This window comes from Ziziphus jujuba, chromosome 9 (genome assembly GCF_031755915.1).
Source record: "Ziziphus jujuba cultivar Dongzao chromosome 9, ASM3175591v1".
Lineage (NCBI taxonomy): Eukaryota > Viridiplantae > Streptophyta > Magnoliopsida > Rosales > Rhamnaceae > Ziziphus > Ziziphus jujuba.
The window spans coordinates 21871639-21898638 of NC_083387.1; the positions used below are offsets into that span (position 1 = coordinate 21871639).

General features: G+C 29.7%; 1 protein-coding gene across 1 annotated transcript; it reads left to right on the top strand.

Moving 5' to 3' along the window:
- The first annotated feature begins 21137 nt into the window (after positions 1-21137).
- Positions 21138-26633, top strand: LOC107427399 (mechanosensitive ion channel protein 6). Its single transcript, XM_016037780.4, has 5 exons — positions 21138-23443; positions 24513-24636; positions 25349-25642; positions 25727-25929; positions 26027-26633. The coding sequence occupies exons 1-5, from the start codon at positions 21483-21485 to the stop codon at positions 26313-26315; spliced, it is 2871 nt and encodes a 956-aa protein (XP_015893266.2). The 5' UTR covers positions 21138-21482; the 3' UTR covers positions 26316-26633.
- Positions 26634-27000: the final 367 nt, after the last annotated feature.

Below are 27000 nucleotides of genomic sequence, written 5' to 3' on the forward strand. Positions count from 1 at the left end.
AAGAGTTTTTTTTAAGAAGATATTAATTGTTTGGTTGTCAATTAAAAAAATATTGTAAACATTAAATTAAGTATTTGGCAATATAATTTAAAAGTGTTTTTGATTTAAAACTTTACAATATTATTTTTTATTATAATAATTTCATAATTTTTTTTAAACAATATATATGAGAAAAATACATCATCTATAAAAATTAACATTGATAAAATTAATTTGGTAAAAAGAGTTGTTTATGATTTGTATTATTTTCAATTTACCGATTAAATGTTATTTATATGGTTTTGAAAATATATTGTAACTCATTATCATATAACATATTTTGACACTTTTGTATATAAATAGCGAAATAACAAAAGTAAAATAAATGTGTATCATAGTAGTCTTTCATAAATTTTTTAAATTATACAAACTAATATATATATATATATATATATATTGAAACATAATAAAATTTGCTATACGATCACACTCATCGTTCATCTCTTGTTCATATAGAACACCATAATTATTTGCTTCAACAATTTTTTCATCTCCATTTATTTCTTCTCCTGTAAGTAATAATTCCTTATCATTATCATAAAGGCTAAATTCTTGATTTTTGTTGGCATGAATCCTTATGAAGTTATATAGAGCAATTGAAGCATTCACAATTTTTACTTTCTTTTCAAAAGGAAAACTTGGCATTTCATGCATTATTCTCCATCTATTTTCCAAACACCAAAAGTTCTTCCAATTGTGCACCTTAACAATGAATGTGCATGATTAAATACTTTTTTTTCCCCTTGGAAGACTAGCACGACTAAAATCAGGAGGATGATATCGTTCACCTTTATATAGTTTTAAATAACCCCTCATATGAGGATATCCAGCATCTACTAAATAATATTTACCTACATTAAAGAAAAACATTTAAATTAAATAATGTTTTTAACACATAAAAATAATTAAATAAATTAAATGTGAAAACATAAATCATAATATAAATAACAATTTTTAAATTCACAAGCCTCTTGGTGATGATGAAAATGTAATGTTTATCTACGAAGAGCCTCCAAAAAAATACGTGTATCATGAGCAGTGCCTCCCATCCAGCCTATGCAAATTTAAAACACATGTTAAAATCACACACGGCATCATATTTTGTGTAGGAGTGTCTTTCCTTCCAATATATGATATTTGCTTTGCTCTAGGAACTACAATTAGTATATGTGTCCCATCAATTGCTCCAATACAATTTTTAAAATATGATCAATGTCTTTTATCATCCTTAATTTTTTTTTGGAACTATTCTAAATTGTGGATCACTAGGTCTTTTGAAATCAACTGTCATACATGAAACAACATCTAGTACAATTTCAAACCATCTAGATATAGTTTCACCTGAATGTTGAAATCTCCCTTAAACCATTTTATTACCAAGTCCATGGCCTAAAATTATTAAAAAGATAGTTACTATTTCTTTTAAGTTTATATTTTTTCCATTGTTTGATCTATAAGATTGATTCAACAATTTACATAATTTCATAAATACATGTTTTTCCATTCTGCAACTATGAGGAGATGTCCTACATGGTTCTTTCACATAATATTTAATAAAATGATCTACAAGCAATGCTACTTCTGCAACTATCATATCTAAAAGTTCTTCTTCAACTTCATTATCATCATCATTATATTTAGAATTACTATTAGAATCATTACTAGAAGATTTCATATCTGTATCAACAAATATATTAAAACATGTAAGATAAAGATTTAAAATTTATAAACTTAAAACATTATAAGATAGTAATATAAAAATTAGATGTATAAATCCTGAATAATTCAAATGTATATGTGACCACAGTGAGGACATTACATCAAGGAAATAACATAAATATTTAGAAAATACATAATGACATAATATTATTTCATTTGCTCAAGCCATTCAATTCGAAGATCAAAATCCTTAATGGCAACAAACATTTGCCTATTCTCTTTCCTAAGAAATAGTTTTGTAGCAGCCATCAAAAGTTTACTTCCATTCTCAATTCCTAGTATATTACACAGCATGTCAATTACTTTAGGAATACTACAACTAAGATCATCTTTATTCATATTCTCAAGTGCAGTACGTATGCCATCTAATTATTTAGATACTTTTGCTGCAACTCCACGTCTAGTGTCATTATTTTTTTTTTTCCTTTTCTTTCCCTTATATTGTGTGGAAGCGCGAAGCATAGAATTCGATACATCAAAATCATTACCAATGTCCTCAATTCTCTTAGTAAAATTTAGATCATCAATAAAGTTCATATCCAAACCATCAGTTATATCATAATCATTTACTCTTTCCCTAGATAATCCATCACCAACATCATTTGGTACATATCCTGAAGAAGGTGCCCAAGCTCCCTCTCCTATAGCAGCAACATCCTTAAACAATATATCCAACTGGTCAACAAATTTCAAACATTGGGCTCGAAATTTTGATGCTTCAGGATTTTCTTACAATAATATTAAATCATATACATGTCATGATATATATTAAACCTAAACTTAAAACGTATTTAAACACTAAACAATAAAATTTTAAACCTCACCTTCAATTTGTCTCCCACCAATGATCGTTAGCAGAAATTGTTTGTCTCACTAGATCCTACCCTATGCCTGATTCATGTATTTTTAAATTTTTCCAAAGCTGCCAATCTTTTTTCATTGCATCCCATTTATTTTTTAATTGCTTGTAATCATAATTCTTATTTGTTACTTGAGCGAATTTGCTAATGACATTTTTCCATCCAGTTTTGCTCAAGTGCCCTGATGATTGGTTTCCAACTAATGTCTCGTTCACACAAATTTTGATAAATGACTCAAGAGTAAAATTATTTCAATCTGCTTTAATATTTTTCTTCCCATTACCATCTCCTTGAGTTTGTTGAGTTGGTTTTGACATTTTCTACTAAATTGAACAATTAAGATCAATAAAATTTAACAAATTAAAATAACAAAAACAAATTTAAAAGGAATTATGTAAACCATTATATATTATATATGTACAATACATAGCTAATTTATTTATTACCAGAGTATGAGAAAGTAAAAAACTAATCTCAAATCAATCGAATCAAACTAAGTGCCAAAATTAATCTAAACTCAATATCTCAACTTTTTGTTTGCTCTAAAATGTATCCTTTTCTAGATCTTCAAAAGTATCCCTAAAAAACTGCTCTCAAATCAATCAAATAATTTATTTGGTGGGATGTGATAAGCCCCAGTATTACCCAAAAAAAAAATGATGAACTGCAATACACATTAACACAATGGAAGAAGGGGAAACAAAAGTTAACACAAAGCAAAATGAATTAATGGCCAGCAAAAAATAAAAGGCAAAAAAAATTACCTCTATACTCTTTTTATTATTCTTTAGCTTTTTCTAAAAAGTGGTTATGCAGGAAACTTTTGTGGAAGAAAACGAAAAGAAGGAGAAGGAATCGGTTTCTTACTTAACGTTTAATTTAGATAAATTTGATATTTTAAAAAACTAATGAGGGTAGAATTGTTAAAAAAGAAAATATTATTAAATGATCCATTGAGCTTCCCGTATAAGTTCAAAATAGAGTTTTTTTAGATAATTTTAAAACAGCTTAAAAAAACTTATTTTTTGATCAACAAGTAATTATTGATTTTTATCAAACATTTTTATTTTTTTATAAAAGAACTTTTGACCTTCAAATAGAGTTTTTAAGCCCAAAAAAAAAAAAAAAAAAAAAAAAGAGAAAGGGCTCTGCCAAATAGAGGCTAAATCTAACTTAATATAATTATCAAACAAATTAATAGGAATAACTTTTAAACTTACGCATGATTGTCTTTCTTTCCCCCCCCCCCCCAAAATTATTTACTTTAGAAAATATATGAAAAAACCGGAGAGTTTTCTGATATGTCCATGCTTGTTTAGCATTAATGTAGTTTTAGAGTGACTTTGGAGGTTGGCATAAATCTATCCAATTTGACAGATCATTCCAAACAATTGAGTTGGATTTGTGGTGTTTAGGTTAATTTTGGGCATAACTTGATAATATCAAATATAAATTCGATTTTATTAGAAAAAAAACATTATTTAAAATTAGATTTTCATTTAATCAAAATCTGCTTTGAAATTTTAAAATTCCAGGCTTGGAAATTCAGCTCTTGTCACCGCTATATATCGAAGTATGACTGGGCTAGTTCAATAGGCTTAATTCAGAGCACACCTCCAGTGTAAGAAAGGGCAAAGGACTGTTTTGAGTCGAGTTCTCTTGGTGTTGTCAAAGTAAGCCGAACATAATGATCCAAATAAGATAAAAAAACAAGCCAGTAAAAATGTGCACAAGAATGGTTCGGGTGGACTTTTCAAAGTATGATTATTCCTCAAAAAACTTATAGCAACTTAGGATTTTATCCAACCAAAAAATAATAATAATAATAAACAGACAAACAACCAAGTACTAAACCGATGATTTGGAATTTTTTGTGGTCATGAAAAAGGAAGGATTTGGTAAATAAGTAACAAGCATGAATGAGGTGTGTTGAAAATTTGTGATTTTTGTTGTTTGGAATGGTGAACTTTGTCCAATTATTTATCCCAAGGCATTTTAACCAAGCTAGCATATTTTGTTTTTTGCAGAATGCCCTCCCAAGAAACAACTTCTCACATTGCTCCACATTGATAGTTTCTTGTTTTTTGTTTTTGTTTCATAACTTATAGTTTTTTTTTACTTTTAGTTCGTTCGTGCGATTTTTATTTTTTCTAATAAACATGGCAAAGAAAATTAGTTATACATGGTCCAAACTTAAAAAGTAATAAAATTGTTTCCAAAATAATCACACTCAATGCATGCTTCCTAAACATCTCTTTTGCTAGCCTGAGTTTTCCTTCTCAATCACACACAAATGACGTTTCTTCTTATATACACACAACACTTCCAAGTTCCAACAGCACAAGCCCTAAATACTGTTCTCCATACTTAGCTTCCTTCTTTGGCTGCCTAAACAAAGCAAAGTCCATTTCCTTCTTACATTCATCCATCATCGATCACACATAATAGCTTTAGCGGTGATATTAGGGATGATCATGGTGCAATTCGTCAATGGAATTTTTCAGTACAAAATTGCCGCCGACAGAGGGTATAACGTGCAAGTGATAATCACTTATCGATTCATAATTGCTACTATTGTTATGATCAAGGACAATGCAAAAACTATCCAAGTGACCGCTGACATGGTGCAGCTTAAAAACTTGATTTCTTTATTTTTCTACTGTGCTTGCTATGGTGAAGTATATTTATTATATTTGTGGACTAGACATTTACTCTAGGACCCTTGTAAATCATAAGTATTGATCCGCCCATCCCTATAACAAAATACACCAATCAACTTTGCCTTCCATTCTAGAAATACTGTTCAACAATATAAAATTAAACCTATCAAAATAATAAAATTTTAAAAATAAAAACTAGAGTTACATTAGTTAATTTTTTAAATGCATGCCTAAGTTGTGCAGCTAGGATGCTGGTAAAAGTGGGTTTTAGATTCAATACAGCAGCAGCAATACTCACAAACTTGAATTCAAGACTTTCGGCGTACAAATTCTTTGATACGAGCCTCTGAGTTGGCCAAGACACATATCATCTATATATAAATATATAAATATTTATATATAGGTAGTTTTATGGTGTGGTCCGTCCGCATGCGGATCCGTATCAAAATCGATATTTTAAAAAAAAAATGTCAGCTTTGCTCTGTGTACATAACAGCAAATCCGACAGTTTTTTTTTTTAAAACGTCAGCTTTGATGTGGTCCACATACGGACAGTGTGCACCATAGCCTCACCCATATATATATATATATATATATATATAAGAATAAGAGAATTCTACGGTACAGATGGTCCGCATGCGAACCGCACCCAAAGCCGAAACTTTTTGAATAAAAGTTTCGGCTTTAATGTGTACAGTACATCAAAGCCGACGTTTTCATTCAAAAAGCATCAATTTTAGATGCGGTTCACATGCGAACCATCCGTACCGTAGAAGCCCTATATATATATATATATATATATATTAAGTTCTTATCGACATTACCCAAATGGTCCACATAAAAAGCCTGGTGCTATGGCCTCCTTGGAGAAATTCCTGTTCGTTTTTCTGCCATAAATTAAAAAGCAATCATTAATATTTTGTATATCAAATATCAAACAGATTTGAATCGTATGAATGTTTGTTGCAAGAGTGTTTCCTAATTAATTTAATCAATTCATTCACGTCTTAGGCGCTATCTGTGACAAACTTTGCTTGTTTGCATTACAAATTGATCTTTTCTTTTTTTGATAAATACAAATTGATCATTATTGTGCATGCATTGACGATGGCCCTGGTCGGCTTGAGTTTGTATTTAAACACTAATGTATCTCATGATTCATCTTTTTCTCAATGATTATCGTCTTTTTCTTAAAAACAAAAATAATAATAATAATAATAAATTAATTTAAAAAAAAAAAAAACAAATTTACAAAAAATGAAAATTTTAAACAAACTCAACAATAAGGAAGGAGATAACATGGAAACAATATTATATGGAGTCTGACAGTGCTCAAATTTAAAAGGGTGTGGAAAGAGGTGGAAATCTGTACAATATTAAAGTAAAATTTTTCACTTAAAAAAAAGAAGAAGGTAACATTACCTCTCAGTGATCAACGATAGGGAACCAAAAGGAGAGTGGCAAATATGAATCGGCAAGCGATTATTACTTGCATGTTATTACCTCTGTCGGTGGCAATTTGGTACATAAGGTGAGAAATTCCATTGATAAATGCACCATGATATCCCTAATATCACCGCTAAAACCATTATACGTGATGATAGATGGATGCAAGAAGGAAAAGGGCTTTGTTTTTTCTGTTTAGACTGCCAAATTAAAGCAGGGCATGGAGAACAGAATTTGGGGTTTGTGCTGTTGGAACTTGGGAGTGTTGGATATTTATTACAAAAATGTCACTGTTGCCATGACAGTTTGCTCTCTACTAAAATGAGTATGCTTGTTAGTGTACCTAATCAGCCCAATACAACCCTTCCAAGTCCAAGTTTAAAAATCAAAGCAAAATAGTGCAATGTGTTTGTAGTTGCAACATGCAAGAGAACAAGTAGCGCTTGTCAGAAACCTTGAAAATAGGTTAGCTACTTGAAATAATTAAAAAAGTATATATAGTTGTGTAATTTTGAACGGAATTTGCTAGTATTTATACAGCTTGGATTTTAAAGGTAATAAATTCATACAGCTTGATTACCTGTATATTTTTCAAAAACAAAAAAATATTTTCTGTATTCTAAATTCAACCTTTTTAATTTCTTTTTTTTTTTGGGTTGTGTACCCCCATAAACTCCATTTGCTAACCGGAACATAACTTTTTTTTTTTTTGGGTCCATTTTTATTTTTATTTTTTAATTGCCGTTTCCTTTGGCTGACCAAAACAAATCTATATATATATAGAGAGAGAGATTTCGTTGGGTTGCTAGACATTTTAATAATAATTTACAATTTTATCATTTGAAGAAATAGGCTTCAGTGTATATCTTTGATATATTTATTGGAAGGATGCTTATATTGTATTGCATTGTGTGTTGCTTGGTTTCCAAGGGTCTGCGGCCTGTTTTCCCAAAGCTCGCAGAGTTGCTTGAGAGATGCTGGCAACAAGATCCAGCATTACGGCACGACTTTATGAAATCATAGAGATACTGAAGCAATTACACAAGGAGGTAAGTTTTTTGGTTGTTGACCATGACTGGCTGTCTAAATTATGATTATTTATTAGTTTTATATAGATTATCATTGGTAATTGTCACTTCTTCCATAACATGGCTTTTAATTTCATGTCATTGGAGTACTTTGTTTGGGTACGTAAGTCCCATTGGGGGATGTGAGTGGTTGATTTATTGATAATGTCAAAAAGGAAACAACCCTATGAAACAATATTAACCCAAGAAAAAGCTACTGACATTTTATCCTATTTTTGCTCAATGAATACAAACTTTATTTGCATTATTATCATAAATGATCAGCTTGCAATCCTAGGTAAGGTTATAGCAAGTATCCATGTCATTTAGAGACCATACTCTAAAGGTTATTATATAACCTATTCTCTGTCCACCACATAATAGCTCAAGTTTTTAGGAAAGACATTAAAGATCCTAGTTGAGGTTGTTTTCATTTTAAATTCGTTTAGGTAAAATACTTTTTATGCAATTCACTGGAAAAAAGACAACTTTTGATATGAGGATTGTACATCAGCCATAAGGAGACGATTTTGAAAGATAGAAAAATTGGAAAAACTAAACTTCTGTAGAGATGGAAGCTTAATGTTCAACTACAGTTTGGATATCCAATGAGTCACTTTATTTGTTCTATGAAAGAAAGGGGAAAATGTTTCTTTAAAAGAAAGCTTCAAATGCAAAATATCTTTTATAATTGCTATAGATTTCCAAGGACAACAAATACAAATTTGGGGCATAACTTGATAATATCTATGAAATCGATTTGATTGGAGAATTCCATTATATAAGATTAAACTTTCGTTTTAATTGAAACTTTCTTTGAGATTTTAAAATTACAGGTATGAAATTTAGCTCTTGTCTCCCCATAAATAGATTCATAATTGGGCTATTTCAATGGGCTTAATTGAAACCATGAGTCTAGTCTAATAAAATGGATAAAGACTGTTGGGTATAGAGTTCTCTTGGAGTTGTCAAGTGACCCAAACATAAGGGTCCAAATAAGATTCATAACAAGCCCTTCAAAATGTACTGAAAACGGTTTAGATGGACTCTCCAAAATATGATTCCTCAATAAATTTATATCATCATGGGATTTCATCCATAAAAAAATAATAATAGTAAAAATAATAATAAAAATAAACATAAAAATAAAATAAAATAAAAAAATTAGGATTTAATTCTAGATCATATGAGATCAAAAGGATCCTAATCCAACAACATTATCAAAAAAAGAGGATTATGATTAGGTAAAGAAAATTTGATGGCCTTGGCATTATTATTCTATTAATTTAAATAAGCTAAATTGAATACCAATTTTGTGAAAAATATGAAATTAAATTTTATAGTTTTGAATTGCTGTTCCCAAAAAAAACAAAAAAAAAAATAGTAGTTCGGAATTGAGTACGAAATATATAGTCAGGCAGATATGGCCAAATATAATAAAATGAAATAGTTATAATTAATATATTTTTTATTTTTGCTAATAAGTTATAATTAATATAATCAATAGTAAGATTGATATTTTTATACATAAAAAATAAAAATGTTTTCCAAAATTATAATAGAAGATATGTTGATATGAAATATTATGATTATCAGTATATACAATTTAATGATAGAAATGTTCAACAAAAAGGCACTACACATTTAAAAAAAAATATATGATATTGTTTTTTTTAATTACAGCGATTTACTTTTATACTCTTTTAATTAAGAACTTTGCAGAAACACCAAGACAAAAATGCTCTTAGAAGTCAGAAGAAGGATCTAGTCTACTTCTACTTCGTAACACTCTAAAAAAAATAATAATAATAATAATAAATAAATAAAATAAAATAAAAAAAAGGAAAAAGGGTCTACTTCTATTTCAATATTATATCCACCAAACATTAGACTGGGATCTTAAAGAAATAAAAACATGGCCAACCACAATAGAGTATAGTGGAAGCCCAAGCAAGGGCAGGTGGAATATCAATGCTCATTCAGAAAACAGCACAGACTTCAGAGGTGGGACGCCTGCGCATTTGTTGTCTTCTACTATAAAAATGGATAGAACATATGAACCTTCATTAGAAAGAAAGTTCTGGACCTGACTAGAAAATGTTTTTAATACTAAAATCCCAACCCCGACATAATAAATAAATAAATAAATAAAATCCTTGAAGGTGATCAAATTCAGATACAAGTATTATAAAGTGGGCTTACTTTTAAGTATGATTCCAAGAGTCTCATTAATTAAGGGCAGTGAGGATATTTACTCGTTACAATTCCTATTTTGAAATCCATTTGCAGCAAAATCTATTGACTATAAAATTTGTTTTTAATGAATGCATAGTCGATAAAAGTGAAACTAATAAAAAATTTTAGTGGATTCCTCTTAGATTTACATCTTACAAATGCTTCAACATCAATTTTTAGGTATAAAGTGATCAAGCTTTTTTTTTATATATAATTTTCTTCAATTTTGTTTTTGTTTTAATTTCACATACTAATTACATAAATTTTATCAATTAGGGAGGAAAAAAAAAAATATATATATATATATATATATATATATGGCCATTCAATTATTGGCTAGAATTAAAATTGACGTGTACCAATTTAGTCACGTGATAACTCATGGGTCCGACCAGTAACAAAATGTAAAGCACCAAAATAAAATATGTTATAGTTGCATGATAGCCCAATAATAAAGTTGCAATTTTAGCAGGCTAGATCATCTGAATTCAAATCCCTAAGTTTCAATATCAAAATAAAATATATCATTTGTTATTTTTAATGAAACAAGATTACATAATTTAAATGTTAAACTTTTTTATAATTAGTTGAGCACTACACTAAATATCACTTTTCAATTATGAAAAACTGTCATATCAATCAATTTAGCCTTTATTATTTTCCTAAAATCGCTATGTTCTATCAATCATGGACACAGTAGGAACCATCTCATCCCTCAAATGAAAAGTACCTTGTATGAACATCAAAATCTTGTTCCTCTTCGCCAACAATTGACAATTCCACCATGCATTCACATTTTCTTGCATGCTAGCAAGGCAGCAACCACTACATGCATGGCTGTATCCCCCAAATAGGACACTTTCTTCCTTTGACAGCATTCATCAGAAAATTAGTTAAACCAAAACCTCAATTAATCTTCCTATAATATTATAGATATTAAATTAATTTATCAAATGATATGAATATTATATGTCTATACGTTATTAATTGAAAATTTAATATAGCCAAAACATAAATAAATTATTATTTTAAATAAAAACCAATGAAATAAAATTATCACAACATTTATTTTTTGATGAGATATTATCACAACATTTTATAAAACAATGTAATACCCCTACCATTATTGTTAATTCCCACTAGTAGGAGAAATTCCAAACATGAAAACATTTTTTCTTTTTCCAGGTTTAGACTTTAAAACAAAAATTCCAAAATCGATTTTAATGCTAAATAATTTCTCCAATACTAATACCTAATTAATAAATAATAATTGTGAGAATCAAGTAATAAAAATTGACATTTTCGGAATCTTATAATCACTGCTTATGATTGGAAAAAAAGAAAAAGAAAAAAAAGTTCAAATCATTATCACATCTTTTTCACTATTAACTTGAAGGAAAAAATAAATAAAAAAGGAGAAAAAAAAAATATTTTTCCAACCAAGCACTCTCTAAATATGAACAGACCCAATTTTGCTCACAGCAAAAGACAAAAAGCAAAAACACAAAAAATCACCAGAATTTTAGAATTATCAAAAAAAGGAGGATGCTTACAAGAACATGTTTTGCTCTGTTAGGTTGACTAATGACTAGAAACCAGCTAGCAGGACATGTCATCACACTCATCCAATCGGCTACGATATTCTACATCACCTTCCACAAATTCCACGTTAGTCTCGATCAATCAAATTTATTATTTCGTAATCACATTCCTTTTTGTCCTCTCTCTTCTTGGTCCTTTCCTGTTCTAACAAATTTTAACCATTTTTTTTTTAAGAAAAAGTAGAAAAATTTGCAATTGGTATGATATTTTATTGACCAAAAAAATATCGTCTGCATGGCTTTCTGTTGACCTCTCGGCCCTAAGATAATGACACATTAATTATAATAAAGTATACAGCAGCGTGATTAACGGTGGTGCTATGCATTCATGGGATGTTAGACTCGAGCATCTTCAATAACACATGTTATTTAAACGTATCATTGCTAAATTTAAATTTTGTATGGATCTCTCTTTTGATATCTTTACTAAACCACATTAAATTTTGACAATAAAATGTTTTTGCAATGCCAAATTTATCCTAAAAATTATCATTGCCTGTATTTTGAATGGGGAAGCAATAAAACATATGGGCCCATCTTCATTTATTATTTTTAATATTATAATTTTATGTTTGATCGGTACAAATGGATCTTTCCTATTTGACAAAATTTTAGCATGTATACCCAATGTTAAATTTTGAAAACTAGAAGGACAAAATGTCATTTACTATTCACGATGCGCTTAAAAATGCAAAGAGATGTAAGAGTCTTGGAATATTGCCATGTTAATGGTTTAACCCCCGCTTGAAGTTTGAAACTATCATCGCTTGTCCGTTTTAAAAGTTATTCCATGTTGTTGCAACTAATTCTAAAGCAAAATTAGAGATAAAATAGGTATTGGTAGAGATTTTTTTTTTTTTTTCATATGCCTGTATAATTTGATTGAGCTTATCTAGTTAATTTGTGAGATTAGATCTCATAAAATATCACAAAATATGATAACACAATATGAATTTGTATAATAATTTATAAATTTTGGTTGATACTATTATCTCAAATTTATTTTAATATCATCCAATAAAACTTAATAAATTTTAATGGATAAAATGCAATAAATTCATTAAGGAGGGTTTTTTTTTTTTTTTTGGTATTTATGCAAAATTTTAAAATATTAAAAAAACTTAGTTAATTATTTCAAACATGTATTAATATATTATTTTTAATTTAATTTTTTTAAAATCTAAAAATAAACAACCGTATTCACAAGTTTTAAAATTATATATATTTTATCATTTGAAACCTAAGTCAAATTTAAATTTTCAAATTTGTATAAATTCTCAACGAGTTAATGAATCGAATAACAAATTATAAGATAATTTAACAAATGTCAAGAGCTTAATGAGTTGCACTCAGCTTGCACATGAATACGATATGACACGATATGAACATAATTCAACACAAGCTCAAATCTAAATATTGGATAATTAACTTAAAACTTGAAGTTAATTCATGTTTTGGTAACCTCTTTATTTATTTATTTGGTATTGAGTGTCATGGCTCAAATTCATAATTTTTGTCTAAAAATCTTAGTGATGTTGGTAGTTTAACCCATGGCAGATGCATAATCATTATACTACTAACTATTGAATTATTTTTAATGTTGTTTGAAGAAATAATTACATAGGTTAAAATGCATCAATTTTAATTATTTCAAATAACTAGGATATTCACTAAAACAATATTTTTTTTATAAATATATAGAGAGCTTCTACGGTGTAGACCGTCTGCACCGTAGAATTACTCTAGATATATATCTATATATATATATATATATATATATATGCAATTTAAATGCTAACATAACCTTAGTGCATCTTTGAACGTGATCCTTTGATGGTCATGGAATAAATGTTTTATTTATAAATATCTCTCCGTAGTTATTCAAAAATTTAATATATATTTTAAATATCTAAATTTTTTTACAAAAATAAATTAGAAAATGAAAAAATAATAAAAGAAGAGTAATTAAATAAATATTATATAGGATATTTCAAGTTTTAATTATAAATATATTTTTATATTCAGTTGTAATTAAAAAGTGTGCTATTACTAAGAAATTGCTAATAAGTATAGAATCGAAAAGTATAAAAATTTTAGATAAGTGAGATGAAAAAAAATAAAAAAGTAGATACTAAGAAAATTAAAGAGAAATATGCAAAAATTAAAAATGATAATGGTGTATGTAAATGATAAAAATTACTAAACACAAAAAAGATAATTATAAAAATAATAAAATTAAAACCAAAAGCACTTAGGTGTGGTGAAATTACCAAAAACGAAGTGTAGAAGAGAGGCACAGTTAGGCTATACAGGGATAAGTTAGTAAATTAAATGAAAATTTTGAAAAATAAAATAAGAAGGAAACAAATTTGAGGGAGAGCACTGCCACTCGGCCATCCGCCAATGCTTCCCCCCCCCCCCCCCCCCCCAAAAAAAAAAAAAAAAAAAAAAAAAAAGGGCCTCTCATTTAATGAAATCAAACGTAACTAAAAAAAAAAGGAACATCTCATTTAATGAAATCAAGCCTAACTTACCAAGAGAATTCTAAATATATATATTTATATATATATATATATATAATTTTTTTTTTCTTCAAACAAGGTTCTTGATTTTCAATTAATAAAAAAATTGATAAGGCTGATAAGGCTGAGCCACACGCAAATGTCTCCCATTTATCCACCATAGTTTAGAATGTATGAAATTTTTTATGGGATTTTTTTATTTAGATTTTTTAAGAGATTATCTATCATACCAACTAATATTATCTCTCATTTACCCATCCTTTGGCATTTTGCTAAAAAATATATGAAATTATTTTATTAAGATTTTTTAGGAAATCACTCATCTATAATTACTTTTATTGAAGCACGTTTAACTTCAAGATTAAAAATCTTAAAGTTAACCGCTCTGGAAATCCATCTATTGTAAAAAAAATATCTATTTTATCTTTCAACCATCATCATTTTCCATCGAACAATGTAGAATTAAATATTAGGTGACATTTGTTAATAAGGTAGTCTGCCAGTATCTTATATCCATCCACTTTCAGCCTAAAAATATCCCATTAGTTTATCGTTGGTTGTCACAATCTGCTCCCAGTATATTGTTCACTTGTCTCATATACTTCATGCTCAAGTTTTATAAATTCTCCATTTTAATATAATGGAAAATTATTATTAACTTATTACATCAATCATTCATATAATAATAATTAAAATTTTTTTTTCCTATGTGTATTTTATTTTTTTTTTTAAAAATAACTTTTTTTTTTTGAAATATTCATAGAATCATGAATCATATTTATTTTTTCCTATAAGAAAAAAAATAAAAGAAAGAAGAAGAAAGATCATATTGAATTTGTAAAGTTACAAAGAATTAAGTCTTTTCCAATACTAAAACGATATAAATAAAAATAAAAATGTTTTCATATATAAAAAGAGTATATTCTCGTGTCTATAGCAATTGTTTTTTTAGTTAATAATTATGAATTCAAATTTCTATATTTTATATTAAAAACAAAATAAAATAAAGGGTTTTTTTTTTTCATTTTAATACCATTAGTTTTGAAAAATTGCACATTCAACCCATCAAATTTAAAATGTTACAATTAAATCCCTTAAATTTTAATTGAATACATTTTAATGAAATTCATATTTTGGCTAACGACATGTGATATTTGGAGAAGGCTTAGAGGGTTTGTATATAAACTGTAACAAATAAAATTAGAGGGCTTGTATAGCAATAATGAAACATATTGCATTTTAATATTGGTCAGGAGTTATTTAAGTTAGAACCTTATAATCATTATTAGCTATTACCATCAATCATACAAAACTACAACAAATTAAAATTTAAAAATCTAAACTATAACATTTAAAATTTGAAAATCAAAAATGCAATTTCGATTATTAAAATACAATAGACCCAAAATAAATATACAAGGATACGTAGTCCTTTCTCAGTCATAGATTGGCGAATTCAAAGTAATAATTGCCATGAATATCATTATGATAGAATACAGTGAAAGCCTGAGCAATGGCAGCTGGAATATTAATGTTTACACAGAAAACACCACTAAACTATTGAGTGGGCCACCTGAACATTTCTTTGTCTTCAATGTCAAGACGAGAAACGTAGGGACCTTTCTTATCAAAACACAAAAACGTGTAGGGACCTTTTAGAACCGAAAGTTGATCTGACCTCACTGGAAAAATATTTGATATGAAACAAACAATAATGCGAAAACATTCTTGAAGACTAATGAAGATTCAATAGTTGGGAAATGTATTCACTCAAGTATATATAATTAAAATTTTAAAAACCCATTGTCTATAATTTAAAAAAAAAAAAAAAAAAAAGAAAAAGAAAGAAAGAAACAGGCTGCTTATCTTGTTCTTGATCAAAACAATTAAAAAAAAAAAAAAAGTGAAATTGGGTTCCATTGAGATATTACCATTTATCAGTACTAATAAGAATTTGTATTCAAAACCTGGATAAAAAGTAACACGTAAATTTTTTTATTATTATTATTAATTTTTTTGGGTACAGTGAAAATTATGATTATATTCAATTTGCGAAACTTGTAGATATCTTTGTAATTTTTAAAATTTAGAGAAGAACTCTCGCATTTTATTTATATTGTAATGCCATCTATTTTATACATAATCTTTTAAAATGTTCACATATAAATTGAGAGACTATTATTTTTTAGAGGATGAAAAATATAATTTGAGATTAGCTATGCAAATGTACTAATGTCAAATTACAATTTAACTAATTTTATTTACATGAAAATAAGACAATTCACACGTGAAAGTGTTCCAAAAAAAAAAAAAAAAAAGAAAGAAAAAGCGTGTATAAAAGAGGTGATGTTGCAATAAAACTAATTATGACTTAATTTCCAAAATATAATTAAACATTATATGCAAAATTGGCCGAACATAGGGAGTGATAAAGTAATTTTTCTTATTTTCTATATTAACTTTTTTTTTTTTTTTTAACATGCACAACTCAATTATTTTGTTCACTATACTAGACAAATCTAAAATTTAGTAAAAAAGAAAATAAGTAAATGCCTGCGTTAAATTTCAAACTAATCATAGAATATGTTTAAAGTCTAATCATTACCATAAGCAGCTGATTCCAAGTTTTTAAATTTATATTCACACTCAATTTATGATGCTTGTTGATGTGTTTTGTATTTTAAAAGTAGGAAAATTTCATTTAAATTTTTTAGAGTTTTGTTATTAGTTTAGTTTGATTTTATATTTATAAAAAATCATTATTAATATTTTTTTAGTAATATATATATATATATATATATATTAAAATAGATTTTTTTATTAATTTTTATCTTTTTTACCTATTAATTTTAATAGTTAAAAATTTATATTTTATAATTGAATAACATTGTAAAAATATAATTTTCATCTTGAATTATTAAAATTAACTGATAAAAATGGACAAAATAATCTTTTTTGATAATTTTAAAAAACTAAAAAGAGATAAATGATATTTTTTTAAAAATGTATGATATAAAAAAATAATGATAAAATTAAAAAAGTGCAAATGAAATGTTTGCTAGTAGAACGTATGCTGCAATGCCATCCATTTTGTACATAATCTTTTGAAATTCTCATTTACCTCCCAAAAAAAAAAAAAAACTTTTGAAATTTTCACATATAAATTAAGACTTTTATTTTATTAGACAAAAAGTATAAATTGAGATTATGAAAATGTACTAGTGTTCAAATTACAATTTAAGTAATTTTATTAATTGACATGAAAATAAGACAATTCATATGTGAAAATGTTCTAACGAATACGTGTATAAAATAGGTAATATTGCAACGAAACTAAATTGTACATAAGAGACTATTTATGACATAATTTCGAATGAACAAAGACATGCAAAATTGGTAAAGCATAGGGAGTGATAAGGTAATATTTCTTTTGTTAAAAAAAAACCTACGTTTTCCTATTTTTTATGTTAACTTCTTTTAGTCGCTTTGAATTTTAACATGCAAATCATATTTATTTATTTTTTTCACTAAAACAGTCACATTTAAAATTTAGTTAATTCAAACTAAATTATTGAACATCTTAAAGTCTAATCAATATCACTATTTTATATATATATATATATATATATATATAATTTATGGTAGAAAAAGATGACACAAGTTGCCATATATCTCACTATCATATTTATACTTCACGTAGGGACAATTTTTCAAGATTACAACCAAAGACAATTAGCATGTCTATCAAAAGTATATTATGACTAGTTAATTGTTAATCAATGTATTTATAAATGGGTACGTTTAAGCAATAGATGTTGTCAAATATAAATATTTTGATAAACTAGTTGATATCTTTAGCATTATTATTATTATAATTTACAATAATTTATCCTTCTTAATATCTCATGTCTAGATGTGAATATGAGAGATTCTCCAATTGAACCAACTTTTTTACTTAAGCCTTTATCATTATTTGAATATCTACATATATTATATATGCTTATCATTCACAAAATATGTTCCATACGAATTTGAGTTTTTTATTTGTTATATCTATCGCTTTGTATTCCATGGCATATATCCAAATTTATTTATTTACTAGCATTGATTAAAATATGAATTTTTTTAGATGGAGATATAGAGATTTAAATTAAAAATTAAAAATAATGATAAATGATTTTATGACTGTTAATCACTCTATTTTTTTTAAAAAATATTACTATTAATCATTGTTAGTTATGATCATTAGTGAAACTCTAAATGAAATGATTCATTTAAAATAATTTGAAATTAAATCGTTGGACATATAAAATATATTTGGTAGTGATTTTCCTTTTCTTTTCTTTTTTTTAACAAATGCTTTTATTTTGTGGCACTTTTGTTCATTAGCATTTCATAAAACAAAAAATAATTAAATTTTGAATTAAAAAGAGTAATATAGATATAAAATGAACATGCATATAAAATTTATTAACCATCATTATCAATTGTAATAAATACTATTTTTTTTTTTAGTGCTGTGTAAACACAAATCGTTGAATTAAATCCTTATGCATAAGAAAAGAATGTTTTTTAATTTGATGTCTTTACGTTTTTGTGTCTTTGGAAACAAAACGAGTGTGTTTATTTTTTTGTTTTGTTTTATTTGCTATTGGGTGGGCTGAGAAGCAGTTAGGACCAGCACGCAATCGTCATCATTATATCTCTGAAATCGGCTACGAAATCGTACATCCCCCGAAGTCCCAATCAAATTTAAATATATTATTCTCACATCCATTTTCTTGTCCCGACATGTTTACCTTCTCCTCCTTCTCCATTTTTAATTGGTCCTATTTTATAAAATTGAAATAATTAAATAAAATATTACTTTTTTTTCTTCTTCTTTTTTTTTTCATGGTCTAACCATCGTGTCCATATAGCTTTCCTTTTGACCTCACCGCTGTCCTGATTAAGACACATTACACTACCTAATTACGACGCCGTGTCTGCCGTGATTATCAGTGTGCGTTTTATATATAATAAAGGAGACAGTCTCTCAAATGCTTGCCACGTCATTGGGTTGAAGTCAATTTGGAGTTTGAATATGTCACATGCATGTTATTTTAAAGTTGGTTAGCATGCGTGTCATTTTTTTTTTTTACTCGGAGATGTATTGTATACAGGCTGATCCTCGTGCACGAAGCTCGAGGAGGTCAAGTACTGCTTTGCACCATTCCCACTTGAAGGTTCGTAAGCTCGGCACACTTGCACGTCTACGTTTGCGTTAACAATTTTACTTCTTGTTACAGCTGTTCATTATTACTACCTAAACTACAGCCATTTTGTCCGCAATTAACATTAAAAAATAAAAAATCCATATGATCAAAGTAAATACTATGAATATCCAACAATGATGATGTGCATTGTAATTAAAATAATTTAAAACCTCATATACGTATATATTTTACCTTTCTTATTAAGATGTTATAATCATTTTATGTAAAATAATTTCTACATAGAAATTTATATTTGGTTAATTTTTTAATATGCAATTGTATTTAGTCTTAAGTTTTTACTAAAGTATTACTTAAGTGCACATTATAATCTATTCATTCACTTTAATCAAAAACCAAATTATTTTTTTTAATAATTAACAATGAGATTGTACATGATGGTGTTTCCCGATTCAATATTCTTTAGTGAGAAATAAGACTATTTAAAGAATAGAGAATTAAATTGACTATCATAATTTAAGCAAAGGGATGTCATTATAATTGTCATAATGAATTTTGTTTTAAACAATTGTGATTTTCCATTTCCACATTAATATAAAAACACAATAAGATGATAGATTTTATTGCTAAGTACTTTATTTTTTTGCTTTGCCGGCATTGCTAACTTTAACTTTATTTTAGGCTTTTCATTTGTTTCTTAAAGCACCCTCTAGAGTAGTCTTACACGTTAAAAATAGTTGAATAGATATTCTAGATCCTCCATGACAAGAGAAATAGTAAAAAAAAATAATAATAATAAAAAAATAACGATTTGTTAATTGTAAAAATAGTTTATGCCGCCGAAAATTGGCACTCATAACTCAAAATAATATCGACTCTACATGCTTTTGTGAATTAGGAATACCAACTTCCAAAACGTAATATAAATTTCTTCTCTTAATTTTTATTTTTATTTTTTGTTAAAACTTTCTCCTCGTAATTTGGTTGTGTCAAGCTAGTGGAGAACTAGATTTTTGGGAAATTAAACATTTCAAGTGCTTGGATAATTTACTGCAATAGAAAAATGTGGATATCCATGAAGAATTTGATTTCCAATATTAAGAAAAAGTTGAATGATAAGTTATTGTTTAGTAAATTTTTTTATAAAATAAAAATTTGCTTTTCAATATTAAGAAAAATTGCATTATTAAAACCTGTTTGGTTATTATTTTGCAGAATAAAAATATTAAATTTAATTTTGTAATTTAAAAATTTTAAAATGTGTTTGGTAAATGATTAAAAGAAAAGATATGCAATTTTTTTATTTGTATATATCAAAAATCTAATATAAAAAATTGAGTAATAGAATGATAGTTAATTAAATTACTATACAGTACATAAGCTTCATTACTCATCTAAATTCCACTCATATTACTAGGGTTATTAATTTTTCTGTTTAGCCACTACAACGTTTCTGAAAATTTACCATTAGACAAGGACCTAAAGGTAAATTTGTGAGTTCTAACGAAAAACCGAGGAGTTTCGGGAATACGACAGCGTTTGTTAATTGTTCAATAAGTCACGGTTTTTATGCACCTTAAAAGAAGCAAACGGCAGTGTCGTAATTAAAGCAGGTAAAAGATAGAGATATTCAAAACCTAATCCTTAAACCGTGCAAGCCCACAGCCAGAGTAAAGCAAAGCAGGTCCAACTTTAATAATAATAATAAAAAAAAAAAAAATCCTTTTCCTTATTTATTTATTTTATTTTCTTTCTTCATTTCCCACTATTATCGGCGCCACATGTTGTCTCTGTTGGCATACTCTCACTCTCTATTTCCTCTCTTCCCTAATTTATTTAAATACCCACCTTTCTTCTAGTTGCCGGACACGCGTCAACCTAATTTCCCCGCTGCAACAAAGAAGCTAATAAAAAGATTTTCAAAACATAAGCTCTTTTTTTATTTTTAATTTATTATTTTCTTTGATTCCAAACACAACTTTTTTCTTATTTCTTTATTCTTATTTAGTTTGGTTTCCATAACAAATTCGCAATCTCAGCAACAATTTTTTTTATTAATATTTATTTATTTATTTATTTTTTTTATAATTAATAATTTTTAATCCTACAATCCCTATCTCATGGATTTCTCGTTGAAGAAATCGTTTAAATCACATGGTTCTTATAAGCAAATGTTAAAGATCGGTGGTGGCATAGGTAACGACCACCATAGCCACGACGACCCAGAAGGGCTTCCCATTCTTTTTGATCAGGACGTAGCGGTAGCAGAGCATCATCCTCAACAACATCTAGATTCAATGTCCTCCGCTGCCGTCGCCGGCGATTCCAATAACCGGCGGGAGGTTATCGTCAAAATAGACGACGGCGATTCTTCAACCAGTAGTAGAAACATGGAGCAGCAGCAGCAGCAGCAGTCAAAGATATGGCGGGGTTCAAGCTACGAGTTCTGGAAAGAGGATGACAACAATGTGAGGGATGGTAATAAAGACGATTTTCGTTTCGTTCAACGAGGTCAGTCGTCGTCGGCGTCGGCGTCGCCGGATGATCCGCCGTCGAAGCTTATCGGTCAGTTTTTGCATAAGCAGAAGGCGTCCGGCGACATGTCGTTGGATATGGATTTGGAGATGGATGAGCTCCGCCACGAGCGGAATTTGCCTCCGCTCGCAGAGTCTCCGGCGAAGAGGAGCTCTTTCGGTCAGTCGAAGGAGCTCAAGGTTTCGTTCCAGCCGACGACGACGGCGGCTTCGAATGACGACGTCGAGATTCGTCTCAGCGAGTCGGTACGTCGCCGGAATAAGGACTCCACGGAGGAGGATAGCAGCGGTGGTAGTGGTAGAGGTAATGGTGACGATGAGGTCGTGAGGTGTACGTCAAACGCAGCGTTTGAGCGCGAGGTTTCGTTTCAGAGCAAGTCCAGTTTGTTAAGGCTGAAGAAAACCAAGTCTAGACTGATCGACCCGCCGGAGGAACCCGAAAATAGAGCGAGTCGGGTTCCGAAATCGGGTCAGGTGATGAAATCGGGGCAGCTTAGATCCGGGATGCTGGGTAATTGGCCTTTGGATGACGATGACGATGACCCGTTCTGGGAAGATGATTTACCGGATGACTACAAGAAAGCTAATCTAAGCGCATTGACACTGCTTCAATGGTTGAGTTTGATTGTGATCATTGGAGTATTCGCCTGCACTCTCTCTATACCCTTTTTGAGGCGTAAGAACTGGTGGAAATTGAAGCTGTGGAAATGGGAGGTGTTGGTTTTGGTTTTGATTTGTGGGCGTTTGTTTTCCGGGTGGGGGGTCCGGATCGTAGTGTTCTTTATAGAAAGGAATTTCCTTCTGCGGAAGAGGGTTTTGTATTTTGTTTACGGGCTTAGGAAAGCTGTTCAGAATTGCCTTTGGCTGGGTCTTGTTTTGCTGGCATGGCACTTTCTGTTTGATGAAAAGGTTGAGAGAGAGACCAAGAGTGATAAACTTAAATATGTCACCAAAGTCCTGGTGTGTTTGTTAGTGGGTACCTTAGTTTGGTTGGTGAAGACGCTGATTGTTAAAGTTCTAGCCTCTTCTTTCCATGTTAGTAAATACTTTGATCGGATTCAGGAGTCTCTTTTCAATCAGTATGTAATCGAAACGCTTTCGGGTCCGCCATTGATTGAGATGAAGAGAACAGAGGAAGAGGATGAGAGGCTTGTGGATGAGGTTAGGAAGCTACAGAATGCTGGGGCTACTATCCCTCCTGATCTCAAGAATGCTGCTTTCCCAACAGCCAAAAGTGGAAGGGTGATTGGGAGTGGAGGTTTGCAGAAAAGTCCTAGAAGGAGCAATAAATTTTCTCAACCATTGAGCAAGAAACAAGATGATGGGATAACAATTGATCACTTGCACAAGCTGAATCCTAAGAATGTGTCTGCTTGGAATATGAAGAGGCTAATGAATATAGTTCGTCATGGTTCTCTCACTACACTGGATGAGCAGATTCAGGATTCCACCCGTGATGATGAGAAAGCAACCCAGATCAAAAGTGAAGTTGAGGCAAAGGCTGCAGCTAAAAAGATATTTCAGAATGTGGCTAGGCATGGGTCAAAGTAAGCTTCTAATTTCTTTTCAACTATAGTTGCTCTATGAATTGCCTTAAGTTAGTGTAGTTATAAAAGTTATTGTTTGCCTTGTAACTTATCATCCTCCCATCCCACCAATGCTATCTGTTGTGTTACGCGTCCTTGATCAATTTTTTCAGCCGAATTTTGATAGAATTTGTAACCACAAGGGACATCCCAATCCATGGATACATATATACGTATATACTGTATCAGCTCCATGACACACCCAAAATTGGTGATTTAGAGTGTTAAGTCCTTGTGTCGTTGCCTTTAAAGCTTGGTATCACCACTGGTAATCTGCATGATCATACATGTATTAGGGCTCAACGTACCTTATACAGGGTTCTAGCTGTTCTCTTAGAATCTTTGTTCTTATAGTTAGTACGTTGTGTGGCAGACTAAATATGACAACTTCAGTTCATTGATAAGCTCAAATTGACTTGATGGCCAAAGGTTCTGATCCGTATTTTGATTTAAATTTTGTGTGAAATAAAATTCAATACTAGTGCATGGATTTGGTAGTTAATTTATTTCCTTAATATATATATATATATATGTATATATTTTTGGGTCTCTGTTTGAGTCTCAAATTTTGTAATTGTATTTAATAGATCATTGGTTAATTGAAGTGTCTGGTTAGACTAGAAGTATACATGTATTATACGCTGCTAGCGTATATATTTAGTATGTAAGAAATAAAATATTCCCAGCATCCTTTCCCCATTTCCGTTATTACCATGTTACCGTGTTCAGGGCAATCAATTGAATTTGTTAATAGTTGGAAAGCAGGAGGTGACAAAATATTACGTACCAAACCTTCTGATCTGTATCCTCCGTAGAATGAGTACAATTTTCTTGCATGCTTACATCTCATCTTCTTTATTTGGACCCGAAATGAGAATATCACTATTTTGATCTGAAAGTTTGTTTCTTATGTTTATAATATCTGTTTTGAATGATTGTCTCCCACCCAATTGAACTCTGTTTTTGGTCCTAGTCTTCTTTTTAGTGTAGTAATTATCTAAACAACTTTGTTAACTGTTTTCTTTGGCAGGCATATTTACCTACGAGATTTAACACGTTTTTTGCGAGATGACGAGGCTTTGAAGACCATGAGTCTCTTTGAAGGGGCATCTGAGAGTGGAAAAATCAGCAAAACTTCCTTGAAGAACTGGGTGGTAAGAACGAGGCACCAAATGATTTTGCTCAATTTGTTTCTTAAAAAATGATCGTATGGCACAATTCTTGTATTTGTCTTAGGATGTTGAAAGTTTAATAAGGTTCAAGTGGAAATTGCTTTTAAATGGCTTTGATGTTAGACTTTGTCTATGTCAAGAATATAGCATCAAAGTCTCCTTTGTTCATTATTCTAAAACTTGACATCCTAATCTGGTACAAGAAGACTGCAGCTTCTGACTAGAGTTTAATATTCTTAGCCTACATGAAATGTAGGAAACAAATATGATATATATGGGGTCTGGTTATATCACGTTATTTGATTTAGTGTGGACAACAGTCTTGGATTTGTAAATTCTTGGAGTTTGAAGTCTAACATGCTGGGTAAATGTAATGAAGTCAAATGAGTGACAATTCGCGTACTTAATTGGTCTAGTGTGGTGTGGTTAGGGATTTTAGATATTTTCCACCTTAACCCCTCTTGCATTTTTCTTTGTTCCTCTCTCTCCCCCCCCCTCTGTTCAGTCTTCATATACTCTGGCACTAAAATTTGAAAGGAATCAATTTAGATTTAATGGATTTATCTTTATCATTTGTAAATTCTCTTTCTTCAATAAGGTGCACACAGCCACATACAGTTACAATTTAAGCTTGAATAAAACTGTATTTATATTTGGCAGTTATTACTTTGCTAATGTGATGCATCTGTTCCAGGTCAATGCCTTTAGGGAGCGAAGAGCGCTTGCCTTGACGCTGAATGACACAAAAACTGCTGTCAACAAACTCCATCATATGGTTAAAATAATAATTATTTTCGTTATAGGAGTTATATGGCTTCTCATACTGGGAATTGCAACCACCAAATTTCTACTGTTTGTCAGTTCCCAGCTAGTCCTTGTGGCATTTATTTTTGGAAACACATGCAAGACAGTATTTGAAGCAATCATTTTCTTATTTGTGGTTCATCCTTTTGACGTGGGAGATCGGTGTGAAATCGATGGAGTTCAGGTAATCTATCATCTTTACTTGTACTTCTGTGCTTTGCCATTCACTTGTGTGTTTGGGTCTGATTTGTTTACCAATGACTTTCAGATGGTTGTAGAAGAAATGAACATCTTGACTACAGTTTTTCTGAGGTATGACAATACGAAGATTGTATTCCCAAACAGTGTTCTTTCAACTAAACCCATCAACAACTACTACCGTAGTCCCGACATGGGAGATGCTGTTGAATTCTGCATCCATGTATCTACTCCAGCAGAGAAAATTGCTGCCATTAAGCACAGAATAACCAGGTATGCATGGGGCGATTCTCTATGCTTGCTTCTACTTGTAAACTAGTATTGTATGCATCTGATTTCGTGAATAATTTCCGTTTGCTTGCCTTTGCAGTTATATCGAGAACAAGAAGGAGCATTGGTGTACTCAACCGATGATTGTTATGAAGGATGTGGAAGAGCTGAATAGGGTCAGATTTGCAGTGTGGCTAAACCATAAAATGAATTTCCAAGATATTGGAGAAAGGTGGATGAGAAGGTCCCTTTTGGTTGAAGAAATGATAAAGATTTTCCGGGAGCTTGATCTTCAATACCGCCTCTTCCCTCTTGACATTAACATATGTTCCATGCCTCCTGTGACCTCTACACGAGTCCCCACTAATTGGACCGCAACGACAAGCTGAAGTAAGAAACACCAGAAGTGAAAATCTTAATTGTCTGATCTCAATGGGAAGCACATATTCATTCTCTGGGCAGTTTCGGCCCTGCATAGATTTGTCCATAAGAGTAGGATGCTGTAGAAAGTGAAGAGCATGATTTTCTGTCCCATTTTTTTTTTTTTAAGTTGAAAAATATACAATATGTATTATTATTGTGTTTTAAAATAACATTGGTTAATCATTGTCCAAACCTCTCTCTTTACCTGCTGTAACTTGAGATCTGGTTCCATTTATAATTGGGGTTTAATCACAATTTAATACATGTAATAAAATTACACTTCAGAGTAGGCCTATTAGGCAAGGCGGTGAACTATAAGCCTATTGGACAAGGCAGTAAATCTAATCTTGGTAATTCATTTGGGTAAGGAAGGAAGTTACACTTTATTTATTTATTTCGTGAATACTGGGAAAGTGATTATTACCAAAAAATAAAAATAAAAAAATAAAAAAATAAAAAAATAAAAAAATAATAATGGGGAAGTGATACTTTTTTATTGTTTTTATTTTATTTTATTATTATTATTATTTTTTTGTGTGGGTAATATGATGGGGAAGTGATGCTTGGGCATCTGTCTGCAAAGTCAAAAGTCTTTTCCTTTTTTTAAAATAAAAAAAGTTTATTTTGGGGGCGGAGTCCTCGTCACTTTCA